Genomic DNA, 13,798 nt, shown 5'->3' with positions numbered 1-13,798 from the left:
CCTCCCTAAGTATTGTGATTTTAAAGTAAGAGAAACGTGGCTGCACAGTCATGTGAATATACTCAACAGTACTCAACCGTATGCCTGCAAATGCTTAAGATGGAAATATTGTTGGGGTGCCTGGCTGGCTCAGTTGGTAGGTCATCCAACTCTTGATCTCGGGGTCGTGAGATTGAGCCCCATGCTGCGCACGGAGTCTACTTCAAAAAAGAAAGAAGGAAAGAAAGAAATACCGTTATGTGTATTTTTTTAATGCACGATTTTTTTTTTTTAATGAGAGAAAAGCAAAGTCAAACCACACTGAGATAGCACTTAGCACCTACCAGATGACAAAACTCAAAGCATCTGTTAACACACAACGTGTGCAACGCTGTGGGTAAATGGGCACCCCCCTCTGCGGAGGCCATTCTGACGGTGGATACCAAGATGACGAATACACAGACTCTTCCACCCAGAGATTCTGCTTCTAGAATTTTATCCTATAGATAAATCCTAGAATTTATCCTCATGCTGGCCCATGAGCAAAACCGTTGGAGTTCAGGATTATTAACCACAGCGCGTTTACAACAGCAAAAGACTGGAAGCAACCTAAGTGTCCACGGGCAGGGGATTCATTCAATCAGGGATGACACAATTTCATACGATGAAATAGTATGCAGCCAGGACAAAGAAAGAGGCCCCTGTGCTCGTACTTGTAGAGTCATCATGCGGTCTCAGGTTAACTTAAAGTAAAGTGCAAGGCAGCACGTACAGAATGAGGAGAAGAGAGTTCATATATGTTTGTTTATGTGTGCCTAACTTATCTCTGGAAGGCTGCCCAAGAAAGTGGTAACTACATTGACCTCTGAGATTGCTGCGAGGGAGGTTTGGGCAGGAATAGGAAAGACTTACTTTCCATCCTTTGTACCTTTTGAATTTTGTACCATGCGCATATCCTGCCTATTCAAAAGAATACATTAAAATAATATGTATTTAAAGGCAACCATCAGGCTGCCTTCAGGGATGTCCAGGACCAGAGAGGAAGTAGGACTCAGAGACCCTGTCCAGGACCAGAGCCGGCAGGTTTGGAGCGAGGCAGATCTGGGTCTGCGTGAGAGGAGGGGCAAGCTGGACAAGAAGAGAGCGGTCCTGCCTCCTCCACTGTGGCCCCTTTTCACAGCTTAGCTCAGGCCCAGAAGCCCAGCTACACAAAGCCTTATTGGAGGAACACAGGGATAAAGCTGGAGCTCAAGCCAATAGCAGGGGAAATGGCAGACAGTGCTGAGCCCCGGCATGTTCACAGGTGGAAAGGTTTTCTTCCATCCATTTAGCCGATAAATATTTATGGAACACCTACTGTATACTCTGGTGACAACTGTGACCAAGATCAATGATCTCTAGCTTCACGGCCTTGTAGGGGAGGTGGACAAAGAGACACCTCCAGTGCAGTGAGATTGATGCGGTGACGGGAGATGGTCAAAAGGCCGTGGGAGTTCCCTTCCCAGGGGAAGTGTTTTCTCAGCTGAGACCCGGGAGATAGGAGAAGTCGGCCGGTTCAAGTGCGAGGGCAAGCGTGTCGTAGGCACAGGCGTGTGCAAAGGGTGGCATGTGCCAAGGGAGGGAGGTCGCGGCAAGAGCTGAGGTGGGGAGGTGGACAGGGCTGGGCAAGAGCCTTGCGGGTCAGGGTAAGAAGTTCATAATTCACTAGGCATCACGGGAAGCCATTGGAGGGTTTTAAGTGGTGGATCCGAGTGTTCTGGTTTGTTCTCCCTGAGGGAAGAGTGAACAGAGAGAAGTCAGCCAGTCTACAGGCTGTTGAAATACCAGAGGAGGCATGGGGTTGACAGTGGGCAGCAGCGGAGGGGGAGGGAAGTGGGCGAACTTGAGATTCATGTTGGAAAATTGAGCCAACAGGTCCTGATGATGGCTTTGTCAGGAGGTGGGGGGGGGGGGGGGGGGGGGGAGGGGTTGACCTGACTCCTGGGTGTTTGTGTGGAGCAGAGCATCTAGATGAACAATGAGACGACCGTTCGCAGCGTTGGAAAACAGGAGCCAGTTTGTGATAGGAGAACCAAGAACTCCATTTGGGATCTATTGAGTTCGAGATGGTTTTGGACGTACAGAGACACGAAGCAGGAAGTTGGGTAGAGGAGGCTGGAGCCCAGAGGAGAGGACTAGGCTGGAAATATACATTTGTGAGTCACCAGCATATAGATGGTATTTAAAGCCATGAGACTGAATGAGATCACCTAGGGAGAGAGAATATAGACAGAAAGGAGAAGGTCCAAGGCTGAGCTGGCTGGAGAAGGAGGAACCCTGAAAATTGGTGAGGCAGGGACAGGCGCACCCTGCTGACAGACAGACAGAATGGACAGAGGAAGTAACCTTTAGATTTGGCAAGTTAAAGGGTCATTTGTAGACTTGGCAAAAGTGGCCTCAGTGGAGTGGTGGGGACCAAACCAGGTTGGGAGGGGTTGAAGAATACATTAAAGGTGAGGGAGCGGAGACAGCGAGTGTAGACAGCCCCGAGGGGTTGTCCGTCTATACTCTGAGTTCTCGCCCCTGTGATCCCCGAGGTCAGAGACCGTGCCCTGGCGATTTCTATTGAAGCCATACATGGAGCCCAGCACATAGCAGGAGCTCAATACATGTACCTAATGATTGGATGAATAAATGAACGGATAATTCACTGCCTGTGTCTAAAGGGCCTTTCCTGGTAGAGAGGACAGCTGTATCCTTTTGGGGCAATTGAGAAAACTGTAAGATCCACGCCAATGGCCAAAGGCTCTGGACCCCTTCTCCCAGCTAAACGAGGGAGAGGATGGGGAGCAGTTGCACACAGGCCTGGGGTGGGAACCCTGCTCCACCCCCCCACTCCTCCCCCCAGCCATCCCCCTGCTCCTCCCATGCCTGTGACTTTGGGGAGAGAAGTGAAGGGGAAACAGTCCCACAGGAGGTCCCATAGATGTTAGTCTGCCTCTCCCCCCCCCCCCCATTTTCTTCTCTCTGGGCTTTATGGTTTAGGAAATAGAAGTTGAGCACGGCAAGGACCTCCCAAGACTAAGGGGAGGAGACTAGATGGGTAGACCCTGAGGGCAAGAAAGATGAGGGGTGGGGATCCAGTGGAGGGGGGTGCCTCCATCATAGGGCAGAGGACGTCCCAACCCACCACAGACCCATGCCTGGTGTAGGGGTAAGTCCTGGAACTGCCACTGTCAGAGATTGTTGAACAGGCAATTGTGTAGTCGGAACTGAGGAGACCCTGAAGTGTCCTTGGGCTTGGGTGGGGCGGGACACATCTGTGACAGACAGGCCCACCTGCCAATCCGAGGGGAGCTAACTCTTAGAGGCTGAGACGGGCCTGCAGGACGGAAAGTGGCTGTTGGGAAGTGACAAATAGAGAAAAGCAGGGACTGGAAATGGGAAATGGGAGGGCCCTTGGGGGAGCCCACCCAGAGAGCGGAGCCCGCGAGGGCTCTGTGGGTGACCAAGAGACCCGCGTCGAGATGGGCGGGGGGCGGGGGGCGGGGGGGTTCCTCTGACAACCCTCGCGCCTGCAGTACCTTTCCCTGCAGCACCTGCGGGAAGAGGCGGGAGGAGGGCTTGGAAGGGCTGGAGCCGGGCCTTCCCGGGTGGGAGGGAAACAGACAAACGTGGACGCTGCTGCCACCTAGTGGTACAAGCCTGTTATTTCTCTTGGCTGCCAACCCCAGGGTCTTCCTCAGTGGACCCCTAAGAGATCCCTAGGCCCTTGAATTTGGTGACACAAGGCAAAGGGGAGCGTCCGAGAGAAAGATGCACACCCCTGGGAAGTGTGCATTGCCTACATTGCTTTCTTTGCTCCTCTTTGTCCCTTTTCTGTATAATGCAGGCAGGCTTGCTGTGATGGGTAAATAAGTCGTCTGTGTTAAGCAGTGGATCCAGGGGTAACTGGAGGTGTTTATCCCTGCCCTCCCTCCAGGAAGAACTGCCTGCCACACACAAATGCACCTCTTCTTCGTCCCAGCTTCCAGTACTTTCTCCCCTCAACCCGGAGTTCCTGATCAGAATGGCTCCAGGCTGTGACATCACAGAGCCCCCACCCCTGTCACAGGAGGAGAGGAGTCATGAGGCTGTGGCTATGGGCTTGGGTGTGGGTGTGGCTGCTGGGGCTGGGGGCCATAGAAACAGGTGGGAAGCTGTCCCGGGAGCCGCGGGAAGGAGAAAGTCTTGGGGGTTAAAGGGCCAGTCTGCCCGAGGAGCTGGGTGGCCAAGGCTGGGCCTTCGTCTTGCCCTCCACATTTCTCTCCATCCAGCATGGGCCTTCTCATGGAGAGCTCAGTTGATCCTTGAGAGATTCCTGGAACAAAATCAAGCCCCTCCATAGCCACACTAAGGCCGTGTGGCCTGACAGGGTCCTGGGTTGGCTTCAGCTTCTTGGGGTAGAGGGCATGGGTCTGCTGGATTCTTGAGGTAGACTTTGCTCCCTAGCACCCAGCCCACAGAGGGCCAACACCTTGACCCGGGGAGCAGAGTCTGTGCTCTTCCTGGACAGACCTGACTTCTTTGATTACCCGGACTCAGACCAAGCCAGGCTCCTGGCCGTGGCCCGGTTTATTGGAGAGAAACCCGTCATCTTTGTTAACTCAGGTATGAACCAGCTTGAGAGGGCCTCCTTCCTCGCCGGGGTCTGGAGAAGAGCTGCCCTTGGCCCTCCAATTGGAGGTGAGTCCAGGGTCCCCATCTCCCCCTTCTTGTCTAACAGGATACAACTCTGAGTTCTTCTATCACATCCTAGTGGGTGCTCTGGTAGTGGCCTTCCTCTTCCTCCTTTTCCAGTTCTGCACACACATGTAAGCACCCCCCCCCCAGCCCCTACCGGCCTCCCGCCCCACCCCAGCTTTCCTTGGGAGAGGCTGAAGGACCCCAAAGCCTAGGGAGGCAGGGCGTGGCCTCCCACTTCTGACCTCATACCCCATAGGAGCTGCCAAAAAGGGGCCTAAGGAGCCGGACAAGGGCCTTGCACTCTGCCCTGAGTGCCCAAACCTGCCCTCCTTTCCCGCTGATGAATAAAAGTCTGCTTTTTTCTTCCCTGACTGCTCGGTAGCCATCCAGGGGGTCCTGCCCCGTCCTGTGGTCATCTGTGCTTTCTGTCCCCAGACCCCCCCCCACCCTTCCCAGCACCAAAGAACTGGGTGAAGAGGGCCTTGGTGGCGTTCACGCAGATCGTCTTTATTAGCGGTCTGTAAAGCACCTCCCAGGGTCCCCTGACCCCAGACTGGAGGAAGCCTTGAGAGGTCTGTAGCACCAGGGACATGCCAGGGCCCGAGGGCAAGATGTGCAGCCTAATGGGGAAGGGACTGGGTGCCCCTCGCCCGCCCCCGGGGTTGCTCAGCACTGGGAAGGTTGGGGGGTAGCAGCCACCTCCCTCCCCCCATCCCTACAAACTAGTATGAATTTGGGCAAATAAATAAAATAAATAAGATTCCTTAGGCTGGCCTTCCCTAGGGAGGAGCAGTGGAGGCAGCTAGCCCCAAGCGAGGCCTGGGGTGGGGGTGGGGGGGATAGTTAGGGTGTCCCCTCCCTCCCAGATGGTGGGGAACCGAGAGGAGTCTGCAGCAGGGGGGCTGGGATGGCCTTGACAGCAGGGCCTCCCCCACATTCTCCGAGTCCTGGTCCCCTTGAGTCAGTCTCCCCACGGCCCTCTAGCCCTCAGTGGATAGGAAGTGATGCCCCCTTCCTCTGGTCCTTTGCTCCCCCCAGAGCCCCAGGGTTGGTGACGGGAGAAGGGGGGCCGCGCAGGAAGGGGCTTGCTACCCTCAGCTCAGGCACTGCTGGGAGAAGAGGTTCCCCCTCCCTGCCTTCCTTTTCACCTGGTCCCTGACCCTCTGCCCCTGAGGGCAGATGTCCCGCCCCTCGGCCCCTTCAGAGTCCATCTGTCAGTCCCCGGGCTGTCAGGGCAAGAGGCCCCTGGCTCCCACCCCCTGCCCAGCGGCCCCAGAGCCCCGTCCCCAAGGGGTGGGATGGGGAGGGTCCCCCGGCCCCACCCTCAGTCCTGGGTCTGACAAGGGGAGGGCGGAGGGGAGCCCCGGGGCCTGAAGAGGCGGCAGGCCCCGCGGCAGATGAGGAAGAACCAGTAGAGCTGGGGGGCCAGCAGCAGCGCGGCGCCCAGGTTGACGTGGGCCGGGATGGCGAGGGGCACGGCGAGCAGCGGCAGGCCGGCGTGCCGCCCGTAGGCCCAGTACAGGTAGGGGAAGAGCAGCACCCGGCAGCAGAGAAAGCTGATCAGCATCAGGGCCCCGTTCACCTTGTGCAGCAGAGTGTGCTGCTGCTTGTACTGCGGGCGGGCGGGGGGCAGAGTGAGCGGGGCGAGGGGCCCCACCCTCGGCCCACTGCCCCCACTCAGCCCCCCAGGGCCCTGCCTCCCCCGACCCCGGCCTGTAGCCCCTCCCAGGTTTGCCCTCCCGTGGGGCCCGCTACACCCTCAGGTACCCTCTCACCTGGATGAGGATCTTGCCAAGGCAGACGAAGGGGGTGCTGACCTCAGCCATCAGCAAGCAGCCTAGAAAGAAATCTCCCTTGCCCTGACGCCACACCTGCGAGGAGAGGAAGGAAACAGCTTGGCCTCACCCTGGACTCCCTCCCTGTCTCCTCTTGGCCACTTGCGGAGATGCTTGACCCTGAAAGTCTGAACACGTGCGTATAGCAGCAAAGCTGCGAGCATCACTCACTGTATCCCTCCAACCGTCATCCTGCAGGTGAGATCGCTCTCCCTTATATCACAGATGAGGAAACTGAGGCTCAGAGACATGCAGCCACAGGTCCCAAGCACCACGGCTGGGCATGTCCAGCCCAGGCCAGGCTGACCCCACACCCTCACGCTGTTTGGGGCCGGTCTGGTGCTCGGGAAACCCTCTGTGGAGACTCTCCCGAACCTGTCCTGCTATTGAGACCCGGCCACAGGGCTTCCCCGGTTCCTGCTGGCATGAGCAGGACAGGAGACCCTGGCTTTCTACACCCCGACTCACCACCGACAGCGGGAAGCATACGAGCACCATGACGGCGTGGTGGAGCACCATGAGGAACTCCTTGTGCAGGTAGCCACGTGCCACGGCCCAGGTGCTGCCTGGGGCTCTGGCCCCCCCTTCGTCCCCTCCGTGCCCCTTGACCTGGTGCTTGTGCCAGTGACAGAGGAACATGGCGTAGATGTCATAGATGAAGTAGGGCACTGCAAATTGCGTGTAGGCAGAGGAAAGCCAGTGTCTGTTGGGCAGAGAGAGAGAGAGAGAGAGAGAGATCAAAGAGGAAAGGAGAGGGACAGAGCAGCCACCAGGTGCCACAGTCAGCACTGGATGTGCCACATGAGTCAGATCTCAAGTGATATTCACAACAACCCTGAGGCGAGAGTGGACTCTCAAATTACATGACAGAACCCAAGGGTAGAGGGCAAGAAACTGGCCCAAGGTCACACCGTCACACCGCTGGTAGGTAGTAGTGCTGGAATTCAAACCCAGACTGTCTGATCTCAGAGCCCACCCGTTTTTCATATTCATTCATTCATTCATTCATTCATTCATTCTTCTCTCTCTCTCTTTCTGCAATATGGTAGGCAAGAAAAAGGAAAAGATACCCAAAGACAGCCACAGACTATAGGGCAGTGTGAGAGTGAGAAAGCAAGTTCCGGCAAGATATGAGAGACAGCTGAGGTTAGGACAAATAACAGCAGAAGAGGCAAGAGCAGTGGAGAGGGATCATAGTGGCCGACATCCATTGACTGCTTATTACAAGCAGGCGCTGTCCTAATAGCTAAAACCCTTCACATACATAGACTTATTCCCTCCCCACAAAAAAACTTCATACAAAGTAGGTATGGTTATCACCCCCATTTCACAGACGAGGAAACTGAGAGATTAGGTAACTTGGCCAAGGAATAACCATGAGAGAAGTCTGGTTCCACAGCCTTCGCCTAGAGCCCCACTGTCTCTAGAATATTCGAGACAGGTGTCACAGACGGGCCTTTGCTAGGGATTTGGTGGTGCTTTCAGTGCTGGTTGTTCCGCCTGAATGTGGTCCAACCTCTTGCTTTTTCAGGTACAGCCAAGCATTAAGGCGAAAACGCTGAGCGAAAGGAGCCAAGAGCAGAGAAAGTTCTGTGTACTTTGGGAGTAAACAAAAATGAAAAGTGCATGAATGTGCAACATTGCATTTTTCTTCTTGACTCAGCATGTTGGACACTGTCTCTTCAATCCTGTAGCCCTGTGGCAGCTCTGAGGTGGGAGTGGGAGATCAGGGAGGTAGGGCCCAGGGAACTCGCCCAGCAAGGCGGAGGGATGAAAGCAAAGTCAGCCAGAGTGATGCAGAACGAGAGTGGAGACAAAATATGAGGAGCTGCTGTAGGGAGAAGGGGAATGAGGCCTGGTGGGGGGGGGGGGGGAAGGGGGGCGGTAGCGCAGCGAAGGATGGAGTGAGATGAAAACAGAAAACAGAATGCAAGCCCTGGGCCAGACTGGCCTGGAGGAGGACAGGCAGCCCAAACTGTCCCAAGAGAAGTTACAGTAGGAGTGGCTGGGAGAGCTGGCCCCAGGAGCTGAGTGGCTTGTGGGGAGGGAGGGCCAGGACCGGCGCTGCACCCTGAAGAGTTAAGCCCATCCCCACCCTCTCAGCAGTTAGGTGCTCAGAAGTAGGAACAGCTGTTGTCCCCGCATTAACCCTGATCTTGGACACCCACCTGAGGATTAAAGGGGGAGGGACGAGAACAGACCTGAGTTGGGGGAAGGAAACGTAAGAGCCAAAAGGTGACCTCTGTGTGAGAAGGCGAGAGCAGGATAAGCCTGGGAATCCAGGCTCATCTTAGACCCAGGGGTGGGGAAGAAGCGAAGAGGGCAAGAGGAACCCAAGTCACCAAGATGTGAAGGAAGAGTTAAGCACCCACTGTGCGGCAGCCAGAATTGCTCTAGGCATTTGACACACAGCTCAGTTCCTCCTCATGGCAGCGCTTCCAGGAAGGGATGTACCTCACCCCACAGATAAGGGAACTCGTCTGTAGAGAAAGAGGGGCACGCCAGGTCAGGGTCATCCAGACAACGTTCCTGTGGCCCCACAGTCACCAGAGAAGGGGGTCAGGGCCAGAAGTGAGGTGTGGGGGGTCTTCAGCACCCTCCCAGGCAATTCTGCAGCAGCCCGTGGGTCGCCTGGAGCCGGCCCGTCAGCACCACGGACAGGGCCCCTCTCCTTCCTCTGGCCGCCCCACCTCCTCAGGCCTGGGCTTTTTTGGCAAGCACCGGGCACTGCAGCAGCTACCAGTGCCAAATTTTGGCCTCTTCACCCTTCTCCTCCCCCTCCCCCACTGCCTAACCATTAGTGGCCTTGTCTCTGTCATCTCTCTCCTCTGTCTCTCTCTTGTACCCAGCGCTGGGACTGGACACCTGGGTTCTGGGAGGAGGTGAGGGGTGAGCCCAGCATGAGGAGGAAGGCACCCCATGTGGGTGCTGGTTAGAAAAGGGGTCTGAGGGATGTAAGGGTGGGAAGAAGTCGGGAGGGAAGGACACACAGGACCTACTAGTATGAGGGTACGAGAGGCCGGGAAGCCTAGGGGCTGCTTTGACAATCCTTTCTGATCGCCACTCCTTCTCCTCCTAGTTCTGACCTTTAAGGACAGGACAAGGATAAATTTATCCCTGGGTGTTGAGTTGCAGCTAATGCAGTTAACTTGCTCAGTCCCAAGTGAAGGGCTCGGGGACCATTGAATGAGTCCCGTAGAAGACCTGGGGTACTCGGGAGTCACACACACACACAGGCTGCTGGAAACTTGGGCAAAGGCGGTCTCATGGCACTTACTGGTCATCAATGATGTGCTTGCAGGAGGTGGAGACGATGTAGCCAGCTGTGGAGGCCATGACGGCTTGGACAGAGGACACTAGCCTAGGGCGAAAGAGGGAGCCGTGGTAGACAAAGGAGACGCAGATCTCAGTTTCTCCTCTTTACTGTCCACTTACTGCGCTTCGGACTTGGGCACCTCTCGGGCCATTCTCTGCCCATCTCTGCCTGAGGCTGGCTTGCCCAGGGCTTCCCCCAGCCTCAGGCTGGGGGACTTGCCCAGCTGCTACTCCTCAGTCCACCCAACTCCTCACTGCCATCTTCCTTCCCTCAGTTGTGGACACTGAGTCGCCCTCTTCTCATGACCAGGGAGGTCATCTTGAGGTGAAACGGTGCTGATAACGAGGTCTCTTCCCAGGGAGAGGCAGGAAAGGGACAGCACTGGATGGCAAGGGGGAGCCCTGGGCCTGTTCTTGCAACATTCAGCCACCCAGTCATGCCACTCATCACCTGGCCCCTCAGTGACCTCAAGTTCCCCCTGGCCACTTTCCCACTCACTCTTTGACTGCCCCCGTGCTCCCCTCCTCAACTCTGGCCCTTATTCTGGGGTTGTACTGAGTTGAACCATTCACTCCTCTGTCCCTTGTGCCCTCAAACATATGCCCTGAACAATAAATACACAGCTCTCTGCCCCTTGCCTTATTCCCTAATATCTTAGAGGAATGTTTCAGTCACACGCTGGCCCTGTTTTGGAGGCTGGGAGGGTGAATGGGGGAAAGGAAGGAAAAGCAGTCTGGATACTAGTAGACCAGATGGCTGGGTTTGGACGAGGTCTCCTGGGACGGCGAGTAAGGCAGTGAGGGAGGAAGGAAGCTTGGAGATAAAACCCACCAATCACTTCAGGAACCCCCAATCCCCCATGAGCCAAGGGTCCAGGGAAGGATGGGATCCCTTCCACCCCCATAATGCTTGAGGAGGGGAGAGGGGCTGAGACGAAGGGAGGCGGTTTACCTGGCTGAGACAATGACCGCGTCGGCTTCCTCCCAGCGCAGCTGGGGCAGCCGCTGGAGCGTGTTCTTGGAGAGGAGGAAGAGACCGGGGAACACCACCCCCCCAGCCACCATTGGGGTCAGCATGGTGGCTCAGGCCTCAGGCAGGGAAGCGAGAGGCCGTGAGGGGGCAGGGAGGCCGAGCTGAAGGGAGTTTGAGGTGGAGAAGGGACACCAAACCAGGGAAGGAGAGAGAAAAAGAAAAAGGGGCACAAAGGGGACAGGGCGGGGACGGGATGGGGCAGGCGAGTCAGACCAGAGGAAGGGAGAATGGGAGTTAGATGAGACTGGGGAAATGGGGAGAGGCTGGGGAGAGGGAGGATCCGGGAAAGGGAGCGGGAGGAAGCTGGCCAGAGGGCTGGAAGCGAGACGGGAGGAGAGGACTTGGTCAGAGGACAGAGAGGGAGAGGGTACCGGAGGAGGAGGATGCGGGTGGGGGAGGGGAGGGAGAGAAGAGGCAGGTGGGGAGGGGGGGCTTACGTGGAGAGGCTGGGAGGACCCGAGAAGGCGGGGTGGGACTGTGGTGCCAGCCCTGAGAGGGAGGGAGAGGGAGGGAGGGAGGGAGGTGGGAGGGAGGGAGACAGAGGAGTGGCCGGGCAAGTGGTCAGCGGTCAGCACTGCTCTCCCGCCTCTCGCTGCTGCCACGGTCCCCGCTGCCCGGCCCCGGAGGCTGCACGGGGCATTATAGAGAGTTCGTGCCCAGCCCCCTGCCCCCTCGGAGGGGAGGGGGAGGGGGAGGGGGAGTCACCAGCTTGGGGAGGGCGGGGGGAGGGGTGGGGAATGATGGCACCGACCAGACACCAAGAAACCGGACCTGCAGCGCGTCTCCCATGCAGCTCTGAGCCACAGCAGCGGCTGCGACAGAGATGGGGGGAGCAGAGAAAGAGGGAGGGGGAGGCCCTTAAAGAGACAGCAGCTGCGGCGCAGGGGGCTGCTGGGGACAAGGGCCAGGGGAGGGTCAGCTCTCCTCTTGGGGAGAAAGGTGGCCCTGGGGTCCCTGGCTAGCTGGGAGGGGGCTCTGAGCCGTCAGATGGGGGCTCGACCCTGTTTCCCACCAGTACATTTGCAAATGCCTACCATTTCTTCCGCTGCCAATGCCTCCCGACACTTGTCCCTCAGTGACCCGCTGGGGTCCCAGTTTAAGGGTGTCCCTCCAGCAAAGAGAAAAAGAGGATTCCCTGGAGGAGGGAGCAAGACAAACTGGTGCATCTTGCTGTCTCTGAAGGATGAGTTTAAGGACGCATGGGAATAAAAACACCTCAACACAGCATCCTTTCAGGCTCTGAGACCCCCCTCCCCCCCGCCAACACACACATCCTTCATTCCAATGGGAAGAAGAAAATTCTAGGTATACATGAGGTGTCTCCTGACTGCTGCAAGACTGCCCTGTAATCTTGTCTAACTATCATAATAGCACTGAGGTGACAGCAGTTATCCCTTTTTTACAGGTCAAGAAATGGTCCTGAAGCCTTCAGTGGCCCTCCCCAAGGTCCCATAGCTAAGAAGAGGCAGGAACCTTCTCGTGCTGGGTGTCAGAGTGGCTGCAGGGTTTGAAGAAGAACACCTGCCTCTCTGAAAACCCACCTGGAGCACAAGGACGCCCTGCCCCTGTCCTTCAGGCTGCCTGGCCTCTCCTGGCCTCCCCTAAGCACTGGTCACTTTGCTTTTTCTCCCGGTTTATCATCTTCCTGGCTCCCCTTCATTTTCGACTTCACAGAACAGCCCAGTTTCCCAGAAAAGGACCTCAAGGATTCGCTGGTTCGAGCCCCTCATTCAAGCACAAGGAAATCAAGGCCCAGTGATTTGTGTGTCCAAAGTCCAGCTGGAACCCTCTGAGCGGCTTCTCACCCTTTCGTGCTGCCTTCCTGGAAGTTGGCCTTCCTGGCCTGCACCCAACTGTCCTACGGACTTCTGCATGATGTGGGGCCTGTACCCACACCATACTTTCGTTTCCAGGCCTGTCCTAAGGTGCACCTCAATTAGCAGCCCTACGATTTGCTTTTGCCTGTCCTCAGACCATTCCATTTCCTCCCCAAAAGAGAGGCAAAAGGCTGGATTTGCAATTTTATGCTGCCCTCTAGTGGCACGAGGAAGGAACAGATCCTGAGAGGTCTCTGGCCTTAGGCAGAAGTTGGGGACAATTTAGAGACAATAGTGGACCCAGCTTCCTGACTCCAGGGCTTCCCTTCAGGGGGAAAAGAACCCAACTTTTTTTTAAGTTTATTTATCTTGAGAGAGGGAAAGAGAGCAGGGGGAGGGTCAGAGAGAGGGGAAGAGAGATTCCTAAGCAGGCCACTATCAGCACAGAGACAGATGTGGGGCTCGATCCCATGAACTGCAAGATCATGACCTGAGCTGAAATCAAGGGTCGGAGGCTTAACCGACCGAGCCACCCAGATGCCCCAGAACCCAACTTCTTGAGTGTTCACTGTGTGCTGGGCATGAGGCAAGGTGATTTATGTTCATTCTTATTTAATCTCCCAAAATGGTAATATATGTTTGATGGACAAGAAACAGGTTTAGAGATTTAAGAAACAAAAGACAAAAAAACTTGAGCAAGATAACACAGCTACGAAAACTGGCAAAACTGGATAGCTCCAAAGGCAAAGAGTAAAGCCACTGAGTCTGGGGGAAGATGGGCACCATCCTGGGGGATGGTAGGGCACCATAACTACTGGAATTGAGCACAGCAAACTTGGCCAACTTGTGGCTTCTCTGCAGATGACATGAATTACAGCAGGCAGAGACACTTTTCTGTCCTCCAAGAATTCACCTAGACACCCAACTGAATTCTGCCTTCTGCCTGCTCTCTCTCCTACCTAAGTTTCCATGATAGGTCACATGTACATTAAGCTGTGTCAAACAGGTCATAAATTTGCAGTGTAAGGGCCCCAATCCAGCCCACAGGCATGCTTTGTTCGGCTAGTATAGAGTTGCCAATACAGAATTTTCTGAAATTCCAAGTTCTGTGTCAG

The 13,798-nt window shown here is 56.0% G+C and overlaps 2 protein-coding genes across 2 annotated transcripts; one reads left to right on the top strand and one right to left on the bottom strand.

Annotated features, from left to right (window-relative positions):
- Nucleotides 1–3,850: 3,850 nt before the first annotated feature.
- On the top strand, nt 3,851–5,959 carry CE3H16orf92 (chromosome E3 C16orf92 homolog). Its single transcript, XM_030300188.2, has 3 exons — nt 3,851–4,149; nt 4,450–4,608; nt 4,724–5,959. Exons 1-3 carry the CDS (start codon nt 4,086–4,088, stop codon nt 4,813–4,815), a joined length of 315 nt encoding a protein of 104 aa, XP_030156048.1. The 5' UTR covers nt 3,851–4,085; the 3' UTR covers nt 4,816–5,959.
- A 5-nt stretch (nt 5,960–5,964) lies between these two features.
- On the bottom strand, nt 5,965–11,127 carry TLCD3B (TLC domain containing 3B). The gene is made up of 5 exons (XM_030300182.1): nt 10,786–11,127; nt 9,796–9,879; nt 6,987–7,221; nt 6,459–6,554; nt 5,965–6,295 (listed from the first exon to the last, which is right to left on the bottom strand). The coding sequence occupies exons 1-5, from the start codon at nt 10,908–10,910 to the stop codon at nt 6,008–6,010; spliced, it is 828 nt and encodes a 275-aa protein (XP_030156042.1). The 5' UTR covers nt 10,911–11,127; the 3' UTR covers nt 5,965–6,007.
- Between the last annotated feature and the right edge of the window lie 2,671 nt (nt 11,128–13,798).

This window comes from Lynx canadensis, chromosome E3 (genome assembly GCF_007474595.2).
Source record: "Lynx canadensis isolate LIC74 chromosome E3, mLynCan4.pri.v2, whole genome shotgun sequence".
In the NCBI taxonomy this organism is placed as follows: Eukaryota; Metazoa; Chordata; class Mammalia; order Carnivora; family Felidae; genus Lynx; species Lynx canadensis.
This window is presented reverse-complemented; position numbering and strand designations above follow the sequence as displayed.

Excerpts from the sequence above, each read along its gene's own strand:
- CE3H16orf92 (XM_030300188.2), top strand. The coding sequence starts at position 4,086 with ATGAGGCTGTGGCTATGGGCTTGGGTGTGGGTGTGGCTGCTGGGGCTG. Across the intron at positions 4,150-4,449 it reads GCTGGGGGCCATAGAAACAG|CACCCAGCCCACAGAGGGCC; the intron begins GTGGGAAGCTGT and ends TTTGCTCCCTAG. Across the intron at positions 4,609-4,723 it reads CGTCATCTTTGTTAACTCAG|GATACAACTCTGAGTTCTTC; the intron begins GTATGAACCAGC and ends CTTGTCTAACAG.
- TLCD3B (XM_030300182.1), bottom strand. The coding sequence starts at position 10,910 with ATGCTGACCCCAATGGTGGCTGGGGGGGTGGTGTTCCCCGGTCTCTTC. Across the intron at positions 6,555-6,986 it reads TATGCTTCCCGCTGTCGGTG|GTGTGGCGTCAGGGCAAGGG; the intron begins GTGAGTCGGGGT and ends CTCTCCTCGCAG. Across the intron at positions 6,296-6,458 it reads TTGGCAAGATCCTCATCCAG|TACAAGCAGCAGCACACTCT; the intron begins GTGAGAGGGTAC and ends GCCCGCCCGCAG.